Source organism: Ursus maritimus, unplaced genomic scaffold (assembly GCF_017311325.1).
Source record: "Ursus maritimus isolate PB19 unplaced genomic scaffold, ASM1731132v1 scaffold_24, whole genome shotgun sequence".
Taxonomy (NCBI): Eukaryota; Metazoa; Chordata; class Mammalia; order Carnivora; family Ursidae; genus Ursus; species Ursus maritimus.
In genome coordinates, this window is record NW_024424897.1 from 16,244,132 (window position 1) to 16,269,543 (window position 25,412).

General features: G+C 35.1%; 1 protein-coding gene across 1 annotated transcript in view; it reads right to left on the reverse strand.

The window, feature by feature from the left end:
• Positions 1-25,412, reverse strand: part of EFCAB13 (EF-hand calcium binding domain 13) — an 82,271-nt gene that overhangs the window by 27,066 nt on the left and 29,793 nt on the right. The window contains 6 exon segments of the mRNA XM_008693929.1: positions 1,279-1,353; positions 4,483-4,626; positions 10,348-10,419; positions 11,670-11,807; positions 13,900-14,394; positions 21,507-21,578. Of these exon segments, the coding sequence (XP_008692151.1) occupies positions 1,279-1,353; positions 4,483-4,626; positions 10,348-10,419; positions 11,670-11,807; positions 13,900-14,394; positions 21,507-21,578 (996 nt within the window).

Sequence of the window (25,412 nt, forward strand, 5' to 3'; positions counted from 1 at the left end):
TCAAGACTTTATAGTGGCACTCTATTCAATTTGCTCAGTATAATTTTCTCTAGAAATGCTGTCAGCCACAAGGAAGGAAAGCAGGGTTGGGAGTTTTGTTGGCTAGGTGCAACAAAGGGGCAAGAGAGTTTAGGGTATTTGAGATACACAGATCAGAGATTTTAAACTGCATAAGAAGGAAACGTGAAAACAGGGAGAGAGGTGGGTAAGGAGAAAGTAGAGGGGTAAATGGATGGAAGGTCTCAATGAGGTATACCAAACGAATAAGCAGTCTAATGAAGATATGAGCAGTCAGATGAAGAAAAAAGGAAAAGCAGTAAACATAAATGTGCAATATTAGGAATGAGAAAGGAAATATAACTACAGATATGAATAAGATACTATACTCTACAATTCTGTGCTAATAAAATTTATCTCCATGCAACTGAAATTCCTAGGAAAATGATCTAACAATACAAATAATCTCTTCATCCAATTAATCTACTGTTTCCTTATACAGAAAGCAAATTAAATGGATTTATAAGGTAAAATAACTTACTTAAAATGCAATATTACTCAATAACTAAGCACAAAATAACAAAATGCTACTTTTAACCCCAATTTTTTTTAAGTAGGCTCCACGCCCAGCATGGAGCCCAACGCGGGACTTGAACTCATGACCCTGAGATCAAGACCTAAGCTGCGATAGAGTCAGATGCCTAATCAACTGAGCCATCCAGGTACCCCTAACCCCAATTTTTAAAATACTAACTTCACTCCATTTAAAATATACATATATGACCTTATATTTCTTTAGAGTGAGCTTCTGAGTGGCAGAGACTGTCTTTCTCAGCTTACCACACTCACACTTAACATAAAGCCTGGTACGTAAAATGGCTCAATAAATGTTACTGAATAAATTGGAAGATGGAAAAAAAAATACTAACAGCTTAAAGTAGAAAATCTGCATATTAGTACTTAACTATAGTCACTAGATGGCATCACTTCCCCAAATTGGAAAGACATTTTAACTCTTTCCGAAATGGATTTTATATATGTGGTTCTAACCACGGATATAGTAAGTGTGAGATTATGATAGCTTTCAACTCATTTGCACGTGGAAGTTGTTCTGGATTTAGGGATCGTTACTGGAGAAAATTAAGGCCAAACATATCAGCAGTAAGCCAGGCACTTATTTGCCTGATAACCTCTAAAATGTCTTTTGGTATATTACATTCTTCTAAACTCTGTCACACCATTTGGTCCACTAAAAGCACAAAATATGATGTTCTTACATACATAATTTTTCAGAGAAGCGTTCCGTATTGGTCATCATCGTATCAATGAATTCTTTAAAATTCACCTTTTTTGTTTCTAAAGGGAAAAGAACATTTTTTTCAGTATCTTCAAGTATTAAATTATTAAGACAAATACTGAATTATGTAAAATAAATTCTCTATTTAGGGAGATAATATAATTGTAGCCATCAGCTAATATCACTAAAAATATATGGGTATAAGAGGAAAAAGCAATTCAACTTACAGGGAGAAAGTAAATGCTGAAAATTGCCAGGGAAATTATCAAAATCCTTCTAGCCACAAGTGTACAGTATTTTTACTTTTAACTTACATTACCTTGTCTTGGCCTTGCAACAATTCACTAAGATATGTAGGTGAAGAATTAGTATGTTATTTTACATATTTAGAAAAAATACTTGTACATGATATCATGGCACTTTCCCAAGGTCACAAAAGGAAATACAAGATCAGAGATTAAAAGTGAGCTCTCTCGATTTCTGGTTTCTTCCACATCAGGCTACCATTCACATTGCTGTTTTTATTTCAGTACACTACTGAAACTGTTAAATACTTTAATAGTCATTTTATACTTAGAAAATGTCTCTCCTTGATTATATGTAATATCCCAATATTAGAATGGATTAAAAAATCTCTAAGAATTTTCTAAGGCCACATTAAAGGTTTTCTATAAATATAAATAGCTTTTGATAACTCTACTCCTATGCTTACCCCACTTAAAAAAATTCTAATTCTAATCTATAAAAAGTAAGGCACAGCCTATTGTCTTATTCCCAAAATTAAACATCTTTGAAAAGTTTACTTTAAGGAGCACCAAATCACTTTGTATTCTTAGCCAAATATTTAGAGACTTAAAAAAAAAATGAGACTTAAAAAATTCCGGGGGAATGTTAGAGTTAATGAAGATTTACACTCACCAAAAGGAGCATAAAACTTTCTAAAGCAATAGATTCTCTTATTTTTTATAATGTCTATTTGATACACATATGTTTCAGCTGAACCACAGAACCCACCATCCATTTGAAGAACATTATTAATACCGTTACATCTGTTTCTATACTTCTCCCATTCCATTCTACTGTTTCTCTACAGAAAGAGCATTGGTGAATTTTTCAAATATGCCAATCTCTTGTTTTTTTACATATAACTTCAAAAAGGAGAAACAAAATATTCCTTAATTTTGTTTTAGAGCTCGACAAAAATTATCAGATTGCTATAGCAATCTGAAACTTGCTTTTTCATTCAATATTATGTTTCCAAGAATCATCTATAATATACTGTTTTCACTAATATTTACACTATTAGCATCCCATTATGCACCAATAGCAAATACCACACCTTATTTATACATTCTATCACTGATCATGTTGTTTCTTTTCTTTTTTCCTTTTTTTGGTTTGCTATTAAGATCAGTGCTGCCATGAACATTTTTAAACATGTCTCCTTGTACATCAGTGCAAGAGATTTTCTGAGAGCTATAGCTAAACGTGGATTTTCTAAGTCATGAAGTATGAAAAACATTCATTTCAAAGTTCTTTTACCACTTTTGCCTTATTTACCAACAATTAAATTAACAGACTTCTTAATTTTTACCAATCTAGTGGGTATAAAAAGATATTTCACTGTAGCCTAAATTTTGCATTTCCCCCATTACTAATGATGTTGAGAGTCTTTTCATATGATTATTAGCAACTTGTGTTCCTTCATCTGGCAATGGCTGTTCTTGCAATTTAACCATTTTTCTATTGGGTTGATAATTTATGGGGGTTCCTTATATATTCTCCACAATGATCTTTCGCTGTTATGAGTGTTGCAAATAATCTTCACTCCATTTGTGGCATCTATTTTCATTCTGTTTGTATTACCCTTTAATAAAGAAAAGTCTTTAATTTAATGCAGTCAAATTTATCAATCTTTTCTTTTCCAGTTAGTGATTTTGTATCTTAAAAATAATCCTTCCTAACTACAAGTCAGAAAAATTTTCTTCTCTTTTTCTAAAACTTTTACTGTTCACATCTGGAAATTATTATTGAATATGATACACAGATAGGGATTTGATCTCATTTTTTGCATTTCAATAATTAATTATTCCAGCATCATTTATTAAATGGTGTTTTTCCCCCAAGTAATGGCCACCTCATTATGTATGTTTCCATATATGTATGTGGATATGTTTGGGAGTTTCTCATCCTGCCCTATCAATTTCTCTATCCCTGTGCTATTCTCACACATTTTATAATGAGTTTTGACATTAAGGAGAGCAAGTCCCCTCCAACACCACTCACACACCCCTATACACATGTTTTCTTTCCTCAAGAATGTTTTAGCTATTCTTGGCCTTTGTTCATTCATACAAATATTAGAATCAACTCATCAAAAAAAGTCAAGGTTTTAACAGAATTGCTTTGGATAAATAAATTAGGAGAATTGACTGTCTTGGGTCTCTGAACCTATGAATATGGGATATATTTCTATTTATTTAGGTATTTTATAATATCTTAACAAAGTCTTATCATTTTCTTTACATAGGTCTTACATATCTTATATTCGTTCCTATTTTTTTCACTTTTTTATTTTTTATTATGGAAAATTTTAAATGTACACAAAATAAAAAATATGTTGTAATAAAAGCTCATTTACTCTCCCCCTAGTTGCAAATATTATCAATTCATGGCCATTCTCATTTCACTTATAACACCACCCATTTGTCTACTTCACTACCACCCATTCGCTTTAGAAAAGTTGCTGCTAAGTTATAAGGGTGAAACTAGTCAAAGTTAGTTATTTATAACTATTTATAACAAAGTTAGCTAGTTATAAAGATCAACACTAGTACCTTCATTATGAATTGTGGGCTTTGACATAATAAAGAGTCTTTTGTCCCATTTAATGCCTTTTGTCCTGACCTCTACCTTGTCAGAAAGCAAAATCAGAAACCCTACTTCCTTTTTGTCTGCACATTTGCCTTTGGGAAAAAATGTCTGAAAAGATGGTTATTACTGGTTATTTCTGGGTAATGGGATTTTGTGTGTTTTGTTGTACTTTTGAGTATTTTTCTGTATTGGTTTAATTTTAATGACCTTTTTTCTAATAAAAATAATAAAGTCATTATTCTGAGGAGAAAAAATTGCAAAGTGACCCTCTTTCATATGTGTAAACCCAGTTTTCCTGAAAATATATCACTTACCATTAGCTTCAGTCAGCTCTGTGATCTTCTCAAATTCTGGCTTAGAAAGGTAAACTCCAAAATCCTGAAGACAAGTATTCAGATCCTCATAATCCATATTTTCATCTTTAATTTTATCAATGGCTTTAATGACATCAGTCAACACTGAAAACAAAGCAGTATGCTATTAAGTATTAAATATAAGACAAAAAGAAAACACCAATAGTAAGATGAATTTTATTTTAACACTAAGTTAACAAACAAGAACTTCAGAAACGTTATGTATAAAAAAGAATTACTAGAATCCTTAATAATACTGAAAACCAACAAAGTATAAAATCAGAGCCAAAAATGTATTCTACTTGCTATAGTCTCTGTATCTAAGGAAGTGCCAATTTAATTGCAATTTAAACGCATAGGAACAAAAATATTATACAATTTCCTCATTTAATTTTCTAATAATTTAAAATTTCCTAGCAGTCTGTTTCTCCATAGCAAAAACACAAGTAGAAAACCGTCAATCCCAAATGATGAATTGGGGTAAGTTTTAGTAGTGATACATGGCTCAGTCTTTGGTAAATTTATCTTAGTTTATCTTCTGTATATATAAATATTATTACTTGGAAATAACTATCCTATATGTATTTTTATAATACTTTGGAATAAATGCTTCACAAATTTGGGCAGTATTCCATTCATTAAATTTAAACAGATAAATTTTTACTGCAATGAAAACTTTCTTAAAATAACTTGCAAATATATAGAATTATTAAGGGGGTTGATAGATACATGCACGTGTGTGTGTGTGTGTGTGTAAACTCTGGAACAAATTAAACTCAAATAGACTTTCTTTAATAGAAGATTAGGATAGGCAAAGTGAGGAAGCTGGGCATTGGAGGGCACTAAAGCCATTATCAGGAGGCGTTAATCAACTTTAGTCAACCACTGGAAGTCATTATGGATTGCTAAACAAAGAAATGATGATCAAAATGATGTCTGAATTAGATGATTCTTAAAAAGATGATTTTTATATATAAATATGTACAACAAGACACATGTTCCTATCTCGTGAAAGGAATTTTTAGGTGAAAGAAATTCTCATTTAAAAGTAAACAGCTGATAAGTAACATAAGCAAGATGATTGAGTAGGAAGCCTTGGACCCTTCTACCCACAAACACACTGATTGAGCAGAAATTCAAAAATAAATTCCCTTTATGAGAAATCAGAAACTAACTGAAAGGCTCTTATACCCCAGGAGAAGGCAAAACCAGATGCACTGAAGATGGTAGGAAGATTTGGGACAACCTCCTGCAAAAGCTGGAGACCCTGCCCCCAGTACAGCACCATATGATCCAGAAGAGCTCCCAGCTTCACCCAAGGGAAAGGAGCCATTGGTTCACATATCTACCAGTCCAACTTCTCCAAAAGGCCTCCCCAGATGACTGGCTCTTGTCTTGCCAATCTTGGAGCTCTGATGATTCTAGGACAGCCTAGTTGTTTACATAGAATAAAGGTAGTGGCTTGGGCTGGTAGATACCAGTGACCCTCTCCTCTGCTGAGCACACAGTAGATTAAAAATCTCAGCTCTTAGTCTCCCCCTAGAGCGGGAAGAGTTTATCCATGCATCCAGCACCTCAGCTTTTCAAGAACCAGCATGTGTCTTGTCAGTCCTGGAGCCTGGGGAAGGCCCAGAGAATATCTGGCTGGACTGATTGGTGAGGGTCTTCTCCTGTACAAGGCCAGTATGTGAAGACTGAGAGAGCAGTGTGCTTTGTCTATTGCACAGACATCAACACACAAAGTCCAAATGGAAATTTCATAACTAAAAAATATAATAACTGAAATAAAAAGCTCAGAGGATGGACTCAAAGCTGAAGGGAGGACAGAAAGGAAAGAATCAATGAACTGAAAGACAGCAATAGAAATCACCCAATGAACAACACTGAGAAAACTGACCAAAAAAATGAAAAATTTCAGGGACCTGTAGGAATATAAAAACAATCTAATTGGGCACCTTGGTGGCTCAGTTGGTTAAGCATCTGACTTCAGCTCAGGTCATGATCTCAGGGTCCTGGGATTAAGCCCCACGTTGTCCTCCTCGGGCTCCCTGCTCAGCTGGGAGCCTGCTTATTCCTCTCCCTCTGTCCTGCCCCCCTGCTCATGCTCCCACTTGTTTGCTCTCTCTCTCAAAAAATAAAATAAAATAAATCTAACATTTATGTCCCAGAAGAGGAGAAAGAGACCATGGTTAAAAAGGTATTCAGGGGCGCCTGGGTGGCACAGTCGTTAAGCGTCTGCCTTTGGCTCAGGGCATGATCCCGGCATTCTGGGATCGAGCCCCACATCAGGCTCCTCCACTAGGAGCCTGCTTCTTCCTCTCCCACTCCCCCTGCTTGTGTTCCCTTTCTCACTGGCTGTCTCTCTCTGTCAAATAAATAAATAAAATCTTTAAAAAAAAAAAAAAAGGGAGAAAAGGTATTCAAAGAAATAATGCCTGAACATCTTCCAAATTTTTAGCAAGAAACACTAGCCTACAGATAAAAAAAAAAAAAAAAAAAAGTGAACCTCAAACAGGATAAATCCAAAGAAATCCATGTCAAGAAACATCATAATTAAGCTTCTAAAAATTAAAGACAAAGAAAAAAAATCTTGAAAGCATCCAAGGAAAAACACTGTATGGAAAGAAAACCAATCTGAATGTCAGGATTTATATCAAAAACCACAGAATCCAGAATAAAGTGGCACAATATTTTTCAAGTATTGAAAGGAAAGTACTGTCAACCTAAGATCCCATACTCGGAAAAAATATTCAGGCGTGAAGAAGAAATCAAGATGTTCTCAGATGAAAGAAAACTAAGAGAATTTGTTGCCAGTAGACCTATGAATGGCTAATGAAATTTCTTTAAACAGAAAGGACAGGATAAAAGAACGAACTCTGGAATATCAGGAAAGAAGAAAGAAAATGGTAAGCCAAAATATGGGTAAATATAGTAGGCTTTCCTTCTCCTCTTAAATTTTTAAATCAAGTTTAATGGCTGAAGCAAAAATTATAATACTGCCTGAGGTGGTTTTAAATAAATGTAAAAAAATTATTTAAGACAATTATATCATAAATGGGGGAGGGATATAAGAGGAGATAAGGCTGCTGTATTTCACTTGAACTGGTAAAATGATGGCACTAGTAGACTGTGGTAAGTTATGCATATATAATGTAATACCTGGAACAACAACTTAAAAAGCTATACAAAGAGATACACTCTGAAACACTACAGATAAACCAAAATGGAATTCTAAAAATGGGCAAAAGTTTGAATACATATTTCACCAAAGATATATGAATGGCTAGTAAGCATGTGCAAATATACTTGACATTAGTAGTCATTAGGGCAATGCAAAATAAAACTACAATGAAATTCCACTACACACTTATTATAATGGTTATAAACAAAAAGATAATACTAAGTGTTGACAAGGATATGAAGAAACTAGAATCTTCATACATTGCTGATCAGAATAAAAATGGCATAACTACTTTGGAAAACAGTTTGGCAATTTCTTTAAAAGCAAAACATAAATTTACCACACACACTAGTAATTATTCTCCTATGAATCTACCCAAGAGAAACACAAATATATGTCTGGTGTCTGGTAGGCAAGTATGCAAATGTTAATTTCAGCATTATTCATACCAGTCCCAAATTGCAAATAAGAAATGTCCATGAACTGGTGAACCATCAACAAAATAAAGTATATCCATAAAATATAGTATGGATTTACTTAGTAATAAAAAGGAACAAACTACTGATACAGACAACAACATGAATTAGCCTCAAAAAAAGTGAAGGAAGTCAGGCACAAAAGACCACATGTTATATGATTTTGTTTATATTAAATGTAAAAAAAGAGGCAAATTTATAGAGATAGAAAGCAGATAAGTGGGCACCTGGGTGGCTCAGTCAGTTAAGCATCTGCCTTCAGCTGCAGTCGTGATCTCAGGGTCCTGTGTGGGGTTCCCTGCTCCACAGGGAGTCTGCTTCTTCCTCTCTCTTTGCCCCCCACCCCGTTCATTCTCATTCTCTCTCAAATAAATAAAATCTTTTTTAAAAAAGAAAGTAGATTAGTGGTGGTCTGGGGATGTAAGTAGAGATTTAACTGCAAATGGGCATAAGAGATTTTAGGAATGATGGAAATGTTATAAAACTTGATTGTGTCCACTTCTGGTCCAATTTCCAAAGAATTGAACGCAGGAGCTCAAAGAGATATTTGCATGCTCACATTCACAGCAGCACTAGTCACAACTGCCAAGAGGTAGAAGTAATACAAGTGTCTATTAATGAATGAAAGGACAAACTAAATATAGTATACAAGAGCAATGGAATATTAGTTAGCATAAAAAGGGAAGGAAATTCTGACACATGCTACAACATAGATGAATCTTGGGCGTATTATGATAAGTGAAATAAGCCATTCACAAAAAGACAATACTGTTATGATTTCACTCAAATATCCGGAGTGGGCAAATTCACAGAAACAGAAAGTAGAATGATGGCTGCCAGAAGCTGGAGGGGCAGAGATAGGTAGTTGTTTAATGGGTACAGAGTTTCAGTTTTGCAAGGTGACAAAGTTCTGGAGATTGGTCGTAAAACAATGTGAATATATTTAACCCTAACATTATTGAATTGTACACTTACAAATGGTTAAGATGGTAAATTTTTTGTGTTAAATACCACATTTAAAAATAAAATCTAAAAATAGTATAATGGAAAAGGGTGGGGGGAGGGAAGAAGGGTAGTTAGCTGTGACCAAGACATTACCTCAAAAAACAGCAATGAAACAATGACTGAGTTGGTGAAAAAATGATTGCACAGTGAAGCATTCAAGAAATTGATTTGCTAATAGTGTCTTCAAGAAATCCAGACATTTAAGAACTTACATTCATCAGAAACGACAAATGATAACGTAGCTTTTAATGTGAGACTTTTTATCTAAGTATAAGAGAAAATCTTTTCCTTCGGATTAATTTTTCCTTATCTGAGAAATCTTTTGGGAAGAGACGAAAAGTTTATCTTTCTTCTTTAGTATATGAATAAAAGGAAATAAAAACAGCAACCCTTATTATCTTTCATTTCTTTAAATCTTACTGGAAAATATTTAATTATTTGTATAAAAAAAATAAAATCATAGCAAAAATTTTAAAACTGGTTTGTGGTAATGGTTGTATGACTGTAAATTTCATAAAAATTGCATAGGTGAATTTTATGTATGTAAATTGTACACCAATAGAACTGTTTTTAGAAATGGTCTAAAACAAAAGCAAACCAAATCAGTATTTCATTCAAACAAGTTCCTTATAAAAAATTAAAAATCAGGGACACCTGGGTGGCTCAGTTGGTTAAACGTCTGCCTTTGGCTCAGGTCATGACCCCAGTGTCCTGCAATCAAGTCCCACATTGGGCTCCTTGCTCAGCAGGAGCCTGCTTCTCCCTCTGCCTGTCCTTCTGCTCCCCCTGCTTGGGCCTTCTCTCTCTGTCTCTCTCTCACACACAAATAAATAAATAAAATCTTTTAAAAAATTAAAAATCAAATCATCCATCAATTGCTAAGAATGGAGCTAAGTACCTATTTCATCTCACTTACTATTACCATACATTTATGTAGTACTTTACAGTTTTTAAAATCCATATAACAACCCTGTGAGATAAGCAAGTTAGCTATTATTACCTTGACAGAGCAAGTCTTTAAAAAAACTGGCAAATGGCTTGCCTACGGATTTCAGGATTATTTAGTCTCTATCTGAAAAGCAAACTCAGTTCAGTTGAACCTAACTCTTTTCAACCTAACTGCTTCTTTCCTCCAAACCATTTTAAAATAAACTTCCCACCTACCATCATATTCAGGAACACTTTCCTCCATGGAGAGAGCATTCATAAAGTCATCTAAGTTCACCATTCCACTTTCTGTAAAATAAAGAGTTAGATTACGCATTCTGTTGTGCTTTTTCATAAAAGGCAAATTCATATTTTATACAACTATGAAAGAATTACCTCTCCTTCTCTTCATCATCATCCTATCAAGTCTTCATACCTTGTCTCCCTAGATGAGTCTTTCTAAATAAGGTCGGTTCATTTCATTGCAACAATTACTCAACAATTTTTAAATATCTACTATAAAGTGCAATGGACTGAGTTAGGTACTCAGTTCTTGATAGATACAGGAAAAAGGAAAAGTGCCCATATAGATGGACCATGAGAAATTTGAGTCTATTTCATACCATCAAGAAAACCCAGCCAATATGCTATCCATTGAGACACCTTGACAATACTAACCAGGTCTTACAGACCCAAGTGTCCCCATCTCTACACCTAGTATCCAGCTGATCCAAATAACTATCTTTTTTTAGGTACAAACCCTCCACAGTGATCATACCAATCCTGATAAGCAACAGAAGGGGCTCAATAATTTTAGTAGCACCTACTCCTTAGATTTTTTTTTAATCAAATCTTCTTTTCTATTTGCCTTAGCTAGGAAATTTTGCTCAGGTTCTAAGAATTCATTTCTAACATATTCCCAAGTCAGTGTTTTCCCAAAATATTGCCTCTGCCCTCTCCTCAACTGAACTTCTGCTGTGGACAGTTCTTACTTAATGATAAAACAACTTCTCTAATACAACCCTTCCTGGAAACTTAAACTCAGCCCTGAATTTAGGCTGGTGACTGGGATATGCCATTTAACATCTAGATACTAACTTCTTGCCTTTTTGTTTAAGTAGCATTCGCCCTAAATTCCTAGTTGTAGCACTCTTCCATTTTGGAGTCTCCAATTATTTCTTCTTGGATCCTCAGGCTATTGGCTTAGAGATTTTTGTACATCTTAGATATTGTGGTCTTACTGCCTGAACCTCCCTACAACTGGATCAGACTTCTCCAGTACCTGTCCCATATTAGAAGGCATAGCTAGGCATAGTCATGGAGTCTTAAAAAATTGAGATATAAAAGGCCTAGCTCCTCCAAACCAATCCATTAGGTCAGACTTTCCAGGAACTTTTTTTTTAATATACTACTTTCCATTTTTATATCTGTTCTTTTAGAATGTTCTTTAGCAGGGCCCATTCTGCTCCATTCCTAGCTGAGAGAACTTATAACATCATTTAACAGTATCCCATAAAAGTATCTAATTTTCTCAAAAAGTTTGGCATTATCAGTCTCACCATGTTCACTAGTGTCTGTCGCAATCTTCTTGAACTCTTTGTCTGATAAAGTAATTCCTATTGAAGGTAAAATGGACTGAAGTTCTTCTGCAGCAATGTAATTTTCTTGGAGTTTATTGATAGCATCACACATGTTTTCTAAATATACAAAATGTAAAGTACTATTTAGCAACAGAATTTATGTGTCTTAAGCAATAATTAGCACCCAAAATCTTTATCTAGTAATCAGAAAGCAAGTTTTATCTACTTAATGTTATTTCATAGGACTGCTTTTTTCTTCATATTTCTGTTGTATCTTACATTATATCTAAATATTTCCCTTACACTTCAAACAGAAAACAAACATGAAAATTCTATAAACATTTATAAACTACTTGTTTGGAGGAACAACCTGCTCAAGTGGCCCACCCAATGCTGCTTGGTTCTCATTAAAATATAATGAATGAGTTCAAGGGATCAAAACATCAATGTGTTCAAATTCTAGGATTCCAAGCAAAAAATGAGAGTTCTTCCCCTTCCTGTCACTTGAGTCTACCACACTTTCAGTTCACAATCTTCAAAATCATAAAATTTTAGAAGCAGTTATAAATGGCCATGATGAGCCCTCTAATATCATGCACTGAGATGGGCACAATATCACTTTGGTGGTATTCCACCCAAAAATGCATAGCCTGAACTTATTCATGAAGAAATACAGGAAAAACCCCAAATGAGGGACATTATACAAAATAACTAGTCAATATTCTTCAAAAGTATCACAGTCATGAAACCATCCCAGATAGGAGGAGACTAAGGACACATGACAACCAAATGTAATGTCTGATCCTGGATGAGACCTTGAACCAGAAAAAGAACATTTGTGGAACAAATGAAAAAAATCAAAAAAGGTCTTCAGAATAGTAAATAATATTGTATCAGTGTTAATTTCCTTGTTTAGTGCATTTACTGTGGTTATACGAGATCTTAACACCTGGGAAAACTAGACAAGGAGTATATAGGAATGTCTTTACTTTTGTGTAATTATTATGATTATAAAATTATTTTAAAATTAAAATTAAAATTTTTTAAAATGTAAATCATGTGACAGTCACATTTCATAGATGCTCAATTACCATCAATTATTTTGAGAAGTTATATCAGATAACTATTTCACACTTCTCTATACTCAGAACATTAAGTATGGCAATGAAATTTTATTTTAGTGACACCAGGAAGATAGATAACCACTTTCTTCCACAGTCATCTTCTGCTCACTGGCAAAATGCCTACTAGTCCATTATTCCTTTAATCAGGGTTTTAATTCTTCTTGGAATATAAAGAACTCAGAAATAGGAATGAGGCACAGAGTAACAGTAGTGTACTGGTAAAGGAATCAAGATAAATATTGTTGTGCCTCCTTAATAGAGCCCACTCCCTTTTTAACTGTGTTATTGAAAACATGCATTACTGTATAAGAATCACTATTACTGTATAAGAAAAGCACTCATTTTAACAATTACATGTAATATGAAATGCAATAAAAAGGTCACTACATTTCTTTAAAGAAAATAAACATAACTTAAGTAACTTCAGCCAAGGACTACAGGAAAGACTATTTAATTAATTTCCATACACAGTATTTCTGTGATAGAGGTAGCACAGAAGGAAGAAAACATATATTGGTTGGGAAATCTTGCTCATCTGTGAGGAAGATGATAAAGCCCTGGGAAGCTGAGCTGTATAATATTAATTTTCTTTTGATATTCCCACATCCATAAGAGATAATATTTGAAGTACTATCATATCATACTGGATATGGATATCACATATTTAAATTATGGATATCATATATTTAAATTATATAAATATCATATATTTAAATATCATATATTTAAATTGAGTAAAAATTTCATATAGACTTCTTATATACTTTGTTAAATAAATTATAAAATAACCATATCCAAAAGAAAACAGGCCCTCTGTTTTCTAGGGAACTTGAGTGAGTCCAATTAATCACTGAATAAGCTTCTTGGTCAAAGTTAGGCATCTGAAAAAGGGAACATCTGGAAAGGCACGACCATCAAAACCACAGTTTTATATGCACTGGCCTACAGACCAGAAGTGGCAGTTACTCAAAAGTACTGACAATTGAAATGCATACATTTATCTAATAACTGATTAATTCAGCTTGTTTCTGTGATAACTCAAGAACTCAAGGACCTATATTTTGACTTATGTATATGATACTGACCCAGAGCATTCACTGCAGCTTTTTCCTTTGATGAAACCTGTTTTAGGGGGCTGGAATGCCTTCTCACAGCTGGCTTCTGAAGTTTGGGGATACTAAAAGTATCACTTTTATCCGGAGACTTTTTGAGGCTCGTAATACTCTTCAAGTTATGTGGTATAGACTTTGAGTCATGAATTTCAATCTTCTCTGAAGGTTTCTTAAAGTTTATACCATCCTTTGAATATGGTTCCTGGGATCCTATATTGCTGCTATCAACTCCATTCAGGAATTTTTTTATTTGCAAAGGATTTTTTGATCTTTTAAATCCAAGGTAATCATTATCCTCCATTATTTTATGATACTGGAGGTTTTTTCTATTTAACTTTGGGAATAATGATGGTTCAAACAGCCTGGAAGATAAAACGCTTTTCTTCCTATATTGTAGATAGCATTCTGACATATTTGATAACTTTTTGTTAGAAGTAGATTCATCCAAGGCTGACCATTCCATAATTGCTAAGCAAGAGAAACATGTTTAATTATTTCATTTACCTGTACAATTTGAAATGGTTTTTTTTAAATAACTAAGTCCTCATGAAATCTATTCAAGAAATTATCAGTTGCTTAAATACATAAAATAAAGTTAACATGTTAAAAAAATTACAGAGGTGATAACCAAAAGATTGAACTATTAACTAGGTTAAATGTAATCTTCTGGTTTAATATATTTAAATTCTTCCATTCAAAGCAATTCAAAGTTACACTGAATCAAAAGTAATAGCCTCCTAAAGCAGATAGTTCTCATTCTCTACTCTTTGCCAGTTTTGAAAGATAATAGGCTGATATGTCAATACAGCTACAAATCCCTTAATTATGAGCATATCAAACTACAAGGAAGTTGTAGTGGGGAAGTTTTTATTTATAAAGTCACAATACAAACATTTACTCTCCAAAGATTCTCAGTACTTGTGGGGGGAAAAGTAACTTTGTATATAAAATAACATCTTTAGAAAAATATTAATAGGACGTCCCACACTAGGGCTTCATTTATAAAGTCCACCTGATGGCTCAGAATAGTACGTTACATTTGAATAACACATTTTAAAGTATTTCAAATGTTATACTACTTGATCCTCAAAACAACTCTATGAGATCATCAAGTAAAGTCAAAGAAAAACAAGAAACTTCAACAGAGTAGCAACACAATCTTGACTATGAAGTCATTTCACTTAGAGAAAATAGAAAGTTTCTTAGTTTAGTGTGTGTTAAAATGAACAAGTTAAGGAAAATATTTGGATTTTAAATGTCTGGAAATCTTTTTTTAATTCATTTTTTTTAAGCTGACATATAACACTGTATTAGTTTTAGGTGTAAAAAGTTTGGAAATCTTTAAAGATGGTGACATGGATCTCTAGGTTCTATCAAAAAGAAATAGGCTAGTGAATGGGTAAAAAAATAAAATCTTTGACAATTCTGCTTTGGGCTAAGACATTGCAATAGGGACCAACTTTACTCTCAAGCCTTAAATAACTAAAAAATTGGACAATTTATGTGGGGGAAAAAAAGTTTTCAGGGATTGGACAATAGGCAGCATAGGACTAAGTAATCCCCTAAAGAAGGGAAACAAACAAGCTGAAAACCCTACAACTGCACCAGCTTACTGTCTGGATGTAGTTTCCATGCCACAGCATAGGAAAGTAGAACCTGAACAGAGCCTGCTGGTCTGAATGAGTAGAGGAAACAGAGATAAGAGGAAGGCCAAAGAATCTAGAATATGGAAGTAGAGTGCCAAAGAAGAGAGAACTGCTGAGTTTTAGATTTTTTTTTTTTGAAGATTTTATTTATTTATTTGACAGAGAGAGAGACAGCCAGTGAGGGAGAGAACACAAGCAGGGGGAGTGGGAGAGGAAGATGCAGGCTCCCAGAAGAGCATGGAGCCCGATATGGGGCTCAATCCCAGAACCCTGGGATCATGCCCTGAGCCGAAGGCAGACGTTAACGACTGAGCCACCCAGGCGCCCCTGAGTTTTGGAGATTAGCAATAACTTTTTGGCCGAGTATTAATCTGCATATATGTGAGAAGATATTACCCACGGACAAGGAGAGAATTACCAGAAAATTGTAGGTAGAACAATTCCGTAGCTCACTGAGAATTGAGGATGATTTGTGATCCCATTAGCCAGAGGAGAAAGATCTCATAATACATGGGGCATCCAGTAGACTCATCTGAAGAATGCTGCCTTAGTAGTAGAGCTAAATTAGCATAAAAGCTGCTCTGAGGTCATCATTAAAAAGCTTTAAAAAGCAAGCTTCAAAAGGACCCAACTGATTCCAAGTAATTCAACTGCATCAGAACCAAATCCAACACTATTTAAAGGAGCTCTAGGAGACTATAAAGCACCAAGGAAATTGTGAAGAGGGGGAGCTCAGGAAAGTATATGGTGTTGGGAATTGGACAGCCACATGCAGAAGAAAGAAACTAGACCATTTTCTTATATCATACACAAAAATAGACTCAAAATGGATGAAAGACCTAAATGTGAGACAGGAATCCATCAAAATCCTAGAGAAGAACACAGGCAGCAACCTCTTCGACCTTGGCCACAGCAACTTCTTGCTAGACATATTTCAAAAGGCAAGGGAAACAAAGGCAAAAATGAACTACTGGGACTTTACCAAGATAAAAAGCTTTTGCAAAGCAAAGGAAACAGTCAACAAAACCAAAAGACAACCGACAGAATGGGAGACGATATTTGCAAATGACATACCAGATAAAAGGCTAGTATCCAAAATCTATAAAGAACTTATCAAACTCAACATCCAAGAACAAATAATCCAATCAATAAATGGGCAGAAGACATGAACAGACACTTCTCCAAAGAAGACATCCAAATGGCCAAGAGACGCATGAAAAAGCACTTAACATCACTTAGCATCAGGGAAATACAAATCAAAACCATAATGAGATACCACCTCATGCCAGTCAGAATGGCTAAAATTAGCAACTCAGAAAACAACAAATGTTGGTAAGGATGCAGAGAAAGGGGAACCCTCTTACACTGTTGGTGGTAATGCAAGCTGGTGCAGCCACTCTGGAAAACAGTATGGAGGTTCCTCAAAAAGTTGAAGATAGAACTACTGTACAACCCAGCAACTGAAGTACTAGGTATTTACCCCAAAGACACAAATGTAGTGATCTGAAGGGGCTTGTGCACCCCAATGTTTATAGCAGCAATTCTATAATAGCCAAACTATGGAAAGAGCCCAGATGTCAACTGGCAAATGAATGGATAAAGAAGATCTGATATATATATATATATATGGGAATACCACTCAGCCATCAAAAGGAATGAGAGCTTACCATTTGCAACAATGTGGATGGAACTATAGGGTATTGCGCTGAGCGAAATAAGTTAATCAGAGAAAGACAATTATCATATGATCTCACTCATACGTGGAATTTAAGAAACAAAATAGAGGATTGTTGGGGAAGGGAGGAAAAAATAAAACAAGACAAAATCAGAGAGGGAGACAAACCATAAGAGACTCTTAACCATAGGAAACCAACTGAAGGTTGCTGGAGGTAAGGGAGGTAGGTGCATGGGGTAACTGGGTGATGGACATTAAGGAGGGCCCATGATGTAATGAGCACCAGGTGTTACATAAGACTGATGAATCACTGAACTCTACCTCTGAAGCTAATAATGTGCTATATGTCAATTAATTGAATTTAAATTTAAAAATAACATTGAAAAAATGAATAAAACACTGCAATTAAAATAGAGATTATTAAAATAAATACAAAAATATCACCCAACTCAATGTGGTTTACAAAAACTTCAAATATGTGATATAGGAAGGTTAAAAGTAAAAGGATGGAAAATATATACCATGTAAGCACTAATCAAAAGAAAACTGGGTTATATTAGAATCAGAACAGGTCAGCTTCTGAGAAAAGAAAATTACCAATGATTACATACATACTACATAATGATAAAAGAGTCAATTCACAAAGAAGAGAAAACTATCCTGGGGCACCTTGGTGGCACAATCAGTTAAGCATCCAACTCTTGGTTTCAGCTCAGGTCATGATCTCAGGGTTACAGGACTGAGCCCTGCATGGGGCTCTATGCTCAGTGTGGAGTCTGCTTGAGTTTCTCTCTCCTCCTCCTTCTGCTCCTCCCCCCAACATGTTCTTTCTCTCTCTCTCTCTCAAATAAATTAATAAATCTTAAAAAGAAGAAGATACAGCTAACCTAAATGTGAGTTCACCTAGGAACAGAGCTTCAAAATGCATGAAACAAAACCTGACAAAACTGAAAGGAGAAACAGACAAATCCACAATTATATTTGGAGACAATATTCCTTTCTCCAGAATAGAACTAGTAAAAATTAGCAAAGATACAGAAGAAATGAATAACATAAATTATTAGAATCAGGCATGGGAGTGGGTAAGTGATTATTAGCACTATCTATGTAAGAAAAGAAAAATTAATGAAAAAACTTCTAAACCAAAGTCAAAATTAGAATTCAAAATAAACTTTGAAACTTTCAGGTAATGACAGCAAATTGAATAGCCTTCAAAAACCCCATTAAAACTAAAAGAATTATTAAAACATCATAAATCCATAGTAATAAAAAGAACAGGTAAAGAAACAACTGCAATTAAATTTTGGAAGCTGGGATGTTGATGAACTCAGTAGACCTGAAAAGGCTGAATCATAAAGCATAATGGGTAAAGACAAGAAGCAACCCAGTTCATAACACAAAACCTCCAAATGCTCATAAGTTAGTAGCATTTAGATACTTCTAAAAGTGAGGGTAAGAGTGAAGCTAAAAATAAAGAATTGGTTAAAAGTCATTTAAGTAGTTGTTTGATATCTAGATTCCCTTCACACAGCCAGATGGTGATTTTCTCCCACTCCAGCAGGAGACTGACAATTTATCAGAGAGGGTTAAACACAGGGTCTCTGGAATTATGGAAAAGTACACACAACAGAGGGTAGGAGTATTGTACGGAAAAATAGCAGGGGGGAGTTATACTGAATAACAGGAACTCCAGTCTTTTGTCTCATTTAATACCTGGAACTTTAGTAAGCAAGGCTATACTTCCAGGAAGGATATGCGAAATTTCTTTGAACACCCCGATCATCAAAAGGAAAAATATCCTTAAGATAGTGATACCCGTGGTTTTCTATGCAAAGAACCCAGCCTGATTACCCTATAACAGGGTTTCTCAACCTCAGCAATACTAGCATTTGGAGATGGGTAATTCTTCATTGAGGGGGGCTGTAGGATATTTAGAAGCACCCCTGGCCTCTAATCACCTGATGACAGTAACACAGATTGTGATAACCAGAAATGTCTCCAGATGCTGCCACATGTTCCTGGGGGAGGGAGGAAGGAGGGAAAAAAAAAGCCCCAAATCACCTCTGGTTAAGAACCACTATCCTACAGCTCATAGTCAGCTAGTTCCACCCTCAGTCTCAGAGCTTCCAAACAACTTTAGCTCACCATTCTAAAATCTGAGAAGAGAGAAATTATTGGAAATTTTAGAACTACAAGTGAAAAACTGAATAGAAGCATTGGAAGATAAATTTAAGGCAATCTCCCAGAAAGCACAACAAAGAGACAAGAGAAAATGTTAAAAAAAAAAGGGGGGGGAATCAATCCAGAATGTCAACTATCCAAATAATAAGAGTTCCACAGAGAACAGAAAACTAGAGGAAAGAAATTGTTAACAAATTGTTTTAATTTCCCAGAATCAGAGGACACCGTATCCAACACAATCACAGCAAAGAAACTTATTTCAAGGTGAAATAAGTGAAATTTCACAACACTAGATACAACGAAAATATCCTATAAGCCTGCAAAAACAAAAATCAGTTTCATACAAAGAGTCAGGAGTCAGAAAATTTTGGACATCAACAGCAATACTGAAAATTAGAAAATTCAGAAAATTATTTACAATCTAGAATTCTATACCCAGCCAAACTATCAATCAAATGTGAAGACAGATTCTGATACAGGAGAACTGAAAGTCTCCAGAATGTTAATGAAGAAAGATCCCAGGATGACAGCTGCACACAAGATGTAGAAGGAAACAAATCCAGACTGAAGAACATCAGAATACTCTAAGGAATATTTCTTCAAGAAGACAAAACTAATAGGATACCTGGTGCATGTAAACTTATGGAGAGGATATTTAGACAGTTGGCAGAATTCAGGGTTCAATCAGTAAAAAATATACATTTTTAAAAAATCAAGCAAATAGGAGTGCCTGGGTGACTCAGTCAGTTAAATGTTTGTTGGACTCTTGATTTCGGCTCATGTCATGATCTCAGGGTCATGAGATCAAGCCCCACGTTGGGCTCCATGCTGGGTGTACAGCCTGCTTAGGATTCTCTCTCTCTCTCTCTCTCTCCCTCTGCCCCTCCCCCTCATCTCCCTCTCAAAATAAATAAGTAAATAAATAAATATTTAAAATCAAGCAAATAAATAAATAAGACAGTTATTAATTCAAAGAGGGAAGAATTGGCAGAGAAAAAGAAAGTAACCATAAGATACTTACTATATAGCTCAGTTATAAATAGTGTTTACATGAACATATTACCGTAAATACTGAATTAAAACTTAATCAAATTACCATGTAACTATATTGGGAGTATGGATAGGTATGGGAAGAGTAAGTGGATGTGGTGGGACAGGGAAGATAAAACAGAGCTAAATCCTTATTTTTCATATTAGGAAGTTTACTATGTCTACCCCAAATTTTAAAAATCAACAAGCAAGAACACAAACATGTTATTTATAGTCATGATAAGTTAAGTAATCATCTAAAACATTTAAAATGTTTGCCACTGGAGAAGCTGAGGAAAGGATCAGGCAAGAGGCTGCTTATTTGCAGTAAGTTTATTAGAACTGTCTAATTCTTAAAATTATACACATAGATAATCCTGATCAAAGGATATTTGGATAAATTAGAGATAGAACAAGGAATGACATGATGTGCAACTGGAAGAGATAAAAAAACATACTTAATAAAGAAAAACTGAACTAAATCATGAATGAAAGTGAAGAATATACTAAAAATGTTTAACTGTCAATGCAGGATGTCAGAATGACCCACAATTTGCAAATTAAATATCTTTTTCCAGTGTTACTATTTTAAGTTTACTTTGTGTTGTAAAATATTAAGGGAAAGATAAAAGTAGAAAATTATGAGATAGTTATATAACCTATTTTATTTAGGTATATTTAGGGTATTAAACTTTTATCTCCCTAATTTAAGAGTTAGAGCAGTGGTTTCAGAGAAGGCTTTTAAAACTCATATGATAAAACCTATAAATTGGGTTTAATTTAAAGATTATTTATTTATTTTTAAAGATTTATTTTTTTGACAGAGAGAGAGAGTGCACGTGAACACACAAGCAGGGGGAGTGGCAGGCAGAGGGAGAGGGAGAAGCAGGCTCCCCCCTAAGCAGGAAGCCTAATGCAGGGCTCAATCCCAGGACCCTAAGATCATGACCTGAGTTGAAGGCAGATGCTTAACCGATTAAGCCACCCAGGTGCTCCTAAAGACAATTTATGTATAAGCAAACTTGTTATAGCAACAAGAGCTCACTTACAAAAATCCTCACACTGGTGCTGTAGTTCATCCAAAGTAAATATAATATCTCTAATATCCACCCTGTGGTTACCTGTAATAGAAAGGATAAGTTCAAATACTGTATTTCTTTTTTGAACACAAATATTACTTCCATCCTATTCTAATATGAAAACAACACAGAGATGAGTGGAAGGAAGAGTGGAGGGCCAGCTATTATAGGTTTTGAATAATATCTGGAATTGTGAATTAATAACCCAGTATACACTGAAACATAAGACTAAGACCATTATTTTCTCTTCTCCTTAATAAAAGAGTTTCTTATCAAAAGAAATTGGTCACATTTTAAGCCCCAAAGCTAGGTAATCGGGATAATATTTTAATAAACAGGTTTTTTTAGAGTTTACCATAGGTAGAATTTCAAGTTTTAACTCTTATCTTCCTCACCAAATCATGAGCTCTTCTAGAGCAGAGAATGTGTCATTTGTTTCCCCAATGCCCAGCAAAGTATCTACTTCCTAGCACTTAAAAATTATTTTTGAATGAATAAAATATACTGAAGGCTGTAAAGAATAATGCAATGTCTACACTGTGAATAGCAGAAAACCATTTACTTAGCACTTTATTTGTGCCCAGCACTCTAATTATAACTTCCTACCATTCTTGCCCTTGCCTCTGTCTAAGACTATTTTCCTTCTTGGGCACTGCATGACAGAGGATGGGTTCAGAGGCAGTGACCTTAAATAATGTCATTCCAATTGTGCACAGAGATGGAAAATGCTTTTCCCAATAGTTCTTGCCTCCAAATGTTTGACTTTGCTTGACACCAAGGTGAAAAAGACCAGGAGTTGACTTATCTACCTATAAAAATACTAGGTTTATCCTTCAGTCTACGCATAAGAAATCAACTACTCAATTATATGCATAAGCGAAGACCCCCGAAAAAAAGATACAAGCTTTTAATGTGCCTTCTGAGTCAAAGAAGAATTACACACAATATAATTTTGGTGTTGGGTAAGTTTGGTTCATTCTGATTCTTGAAAATTGGTAAGCTATATCAGATGCAGGCCTTTAAATTACTGCAAAGCAAGGTAAGTATTTGACCCAATCAAAGAAGTGCTAGACCAGTTGATGCTAAGTTGTCTTCTGATTAGGAACTGCTTCTTATCTTCTGGCTTTTTTTTTTTTTTTTCAATTTCCTTGGTATTTAACCTCATTCACTTTTTTTTTTTTAAGATTTTATTTATTTATTTGACAGAGACAGCCAGTGAGACAGGGAACACAGGCAGTGGGAGTGGGAGAGGAAGAAGCAGGCTGCCAGCGGAGGAGCCTGATGTGGGGCTCGATCCCAGGACGCTGGGATCACGCCCTGAGCCGAAGGCAGACGCTTAACGACTGAGCCACCCAGGCGCCCCACTTTTTTTTTTTTTTTAAGATTTATTTCTTTTTAGTGGGGGTGGGCCAGAGGGAGAGAGAGTCCTGAGCAGACTCCACACTGAGTGCAGAGCCCAACTCAGGCCTCGATCTTACCACCCGGAGATCACCACCTGAGCCAAAACTAAGAATTGGTTGCCCAACCAACTGCACCATCCAGGCGCCCTAACCCCCAGGTGCTTTTATTTTTATTTTTTTAATAATAATTTTTATTATATTATGTTAGTCACCATACAGTACATCCCTAGTTTTTGATGTAAAGTTCCATGATTCATTACTTGCGTATAACACCCAGTGCACCATGCAATACATGCCCTCCTTAGTATCCATCACCAGCCTATCTCATTCCCCCACACTCCTCCCCTCTGAAGCCCTCAGTTTGTTTCCCAGAGTCCATAGTCTCTCATGCTTCATTCCCCCTTCTAATTACCCCCCTTTCTTTATCCCTTTCTTCCCCTACCGATCTTCCTAGTTCTTGTGTTCCATAGATGAGAGAAATCATATGGTAATTGTCTTTCTCTGCTTGACTTATTTCGCTTAGCATTATCTCCTCCAGTCCCGTCTTGATTATGGTTCTAACACTCCCCCCTTAGACTCCCCAGGGAACTTCTGGCACTTATTGTAGATTGAGTCCATGTCCTAAGTTCTCATATCACAGCTTAGGCTTCAGTCCTCAAACTCTTGAATTCAATCAAGGAAAAGTATTCTGTTGGACCATACATAAATTAAACCAATGGAGAAGGCCATATTGTTTATATCAGCTCTCCACTTAAAAAACTCCCTTCACTGGAAAGAGGTCCAACATCGACCAGTGAGAATGCAGTAGCCAACTATTTATAGATTCACTAGCTCTTGCTCAAAATTTATTCCTTGCTATACAATAACAGATACCTATCACAAGCCTCCCAAACAAATATTATCTATTTAAATAGTCCCTGGGAGCCAAATAAGCATTACAGAATCTGAAATCACTATTTTGGCCCCTATCTGGCTTATCAAAACCTTATGAATAATTCCTGGTTGAGACTGAGGCAATCAGTATAGTTACAGGCACCATTTATTTCACAGGGGAAGTTCAAAACAGCCTCCCACTCTTATTATGTACTTCTGGAGGAAATTCAATCAGGAAAATATAAATACCTAGTGTGAAAAAATTATCCTAATCATCAAGGTCATATTCAGGGCAACACTACTTTGAAGGTGTTAAGTGACTATTAATACTACATTTCCATAATCTTTACAATAGCTCTGCAATATCAAAACCTCCTCTATCAAAAATTATGCTAGTCATTACTTTTCACCCAGTTCAATTATCAGATTACTAATCATGAGAGAAAAAACTACCGCACCAATATCCTATTTCAGAAACCAAACTACCTGACACTCCCAGACAGTCCTCAAGCTATTTCCCATATTTCTCTTGCCATATCTTAATGAAGCAAATGCTTGTTGGACTTCCTTGCAAATTCCAATGGCATAATTCTTTCCTCTTCAATTGTGAATACTCATAAAGATGAACATATTCTCCACGTATCATTATTACTCAAAAAAACCAAACCAAATTCAAAAACAAGATGTTAAAACAGTACCTATAACAGGGTGCTATGCCTTCTACTAGTTATATCACCCCTTATTTCAAAATTCTGTTATAGAAGAATCCACATCTCCTACCTAGGTAACCCAAGACTTCTGGCATTCTGGGGTTTTCCTTTCCTTTAATATTTAAGTAAAACAGTTCAAACCCCAGACCATACACTACATGAACATAAATCAATACTCCCTCCAAAATTTGAGGATTCCTGAGTGTTTTATACTCTTGCAATTTTTTGTTTTTTCGATTCCCCTGAACTCTCAGTCTCACTCACATTATCACATTCTATAGGTGCTGTAATCTCTCCACCTCAAGCCTACCTAACATAGAACCTATAGACCTTTCTCCTTTAAATGCACCCACCAACACTACTAACACAAGGCTATTGTATATAACCAACTTTTATTAGATAACTTGCACTTAATGGGAGTACAGGAGTTCTTTATAGTACAACAAGCAACTACATACTATTGTCCTATAGCTACTCTCTACTGATTGCAGGACCCCCGATCCACCCTTAGGTTCCCTCAATCCTCTTCCTCCAGCTGCCAATTAGCCACTGTTGTATTCTAAGTTCCTGTTGTTTTCTTATATAGAGTACTCTACCTTATCGTTTTGTTCAAACTAGGTGTCTCTCAATAGGCTTTAACTTCCAAAATCAAACAAACCTATTAAAACGATTTTCCTAGTCAAAAGACAAGGACCTTCCCTATGAGGAATTTTACCTTAGGCACAACTAGCTTATCAAAATTACAAAGTGAAGAAATCTTGTTCTCCCTGGTTGGAGGAGATGGAGTAAAAGGTGAGACTTACTAACTCATTTATATTTATTTGTTGAGCAGTTAATATGCACCATAAGCACTGTACTAGTAGGTACTGAGGATACGATATTGAGCAAAAGTA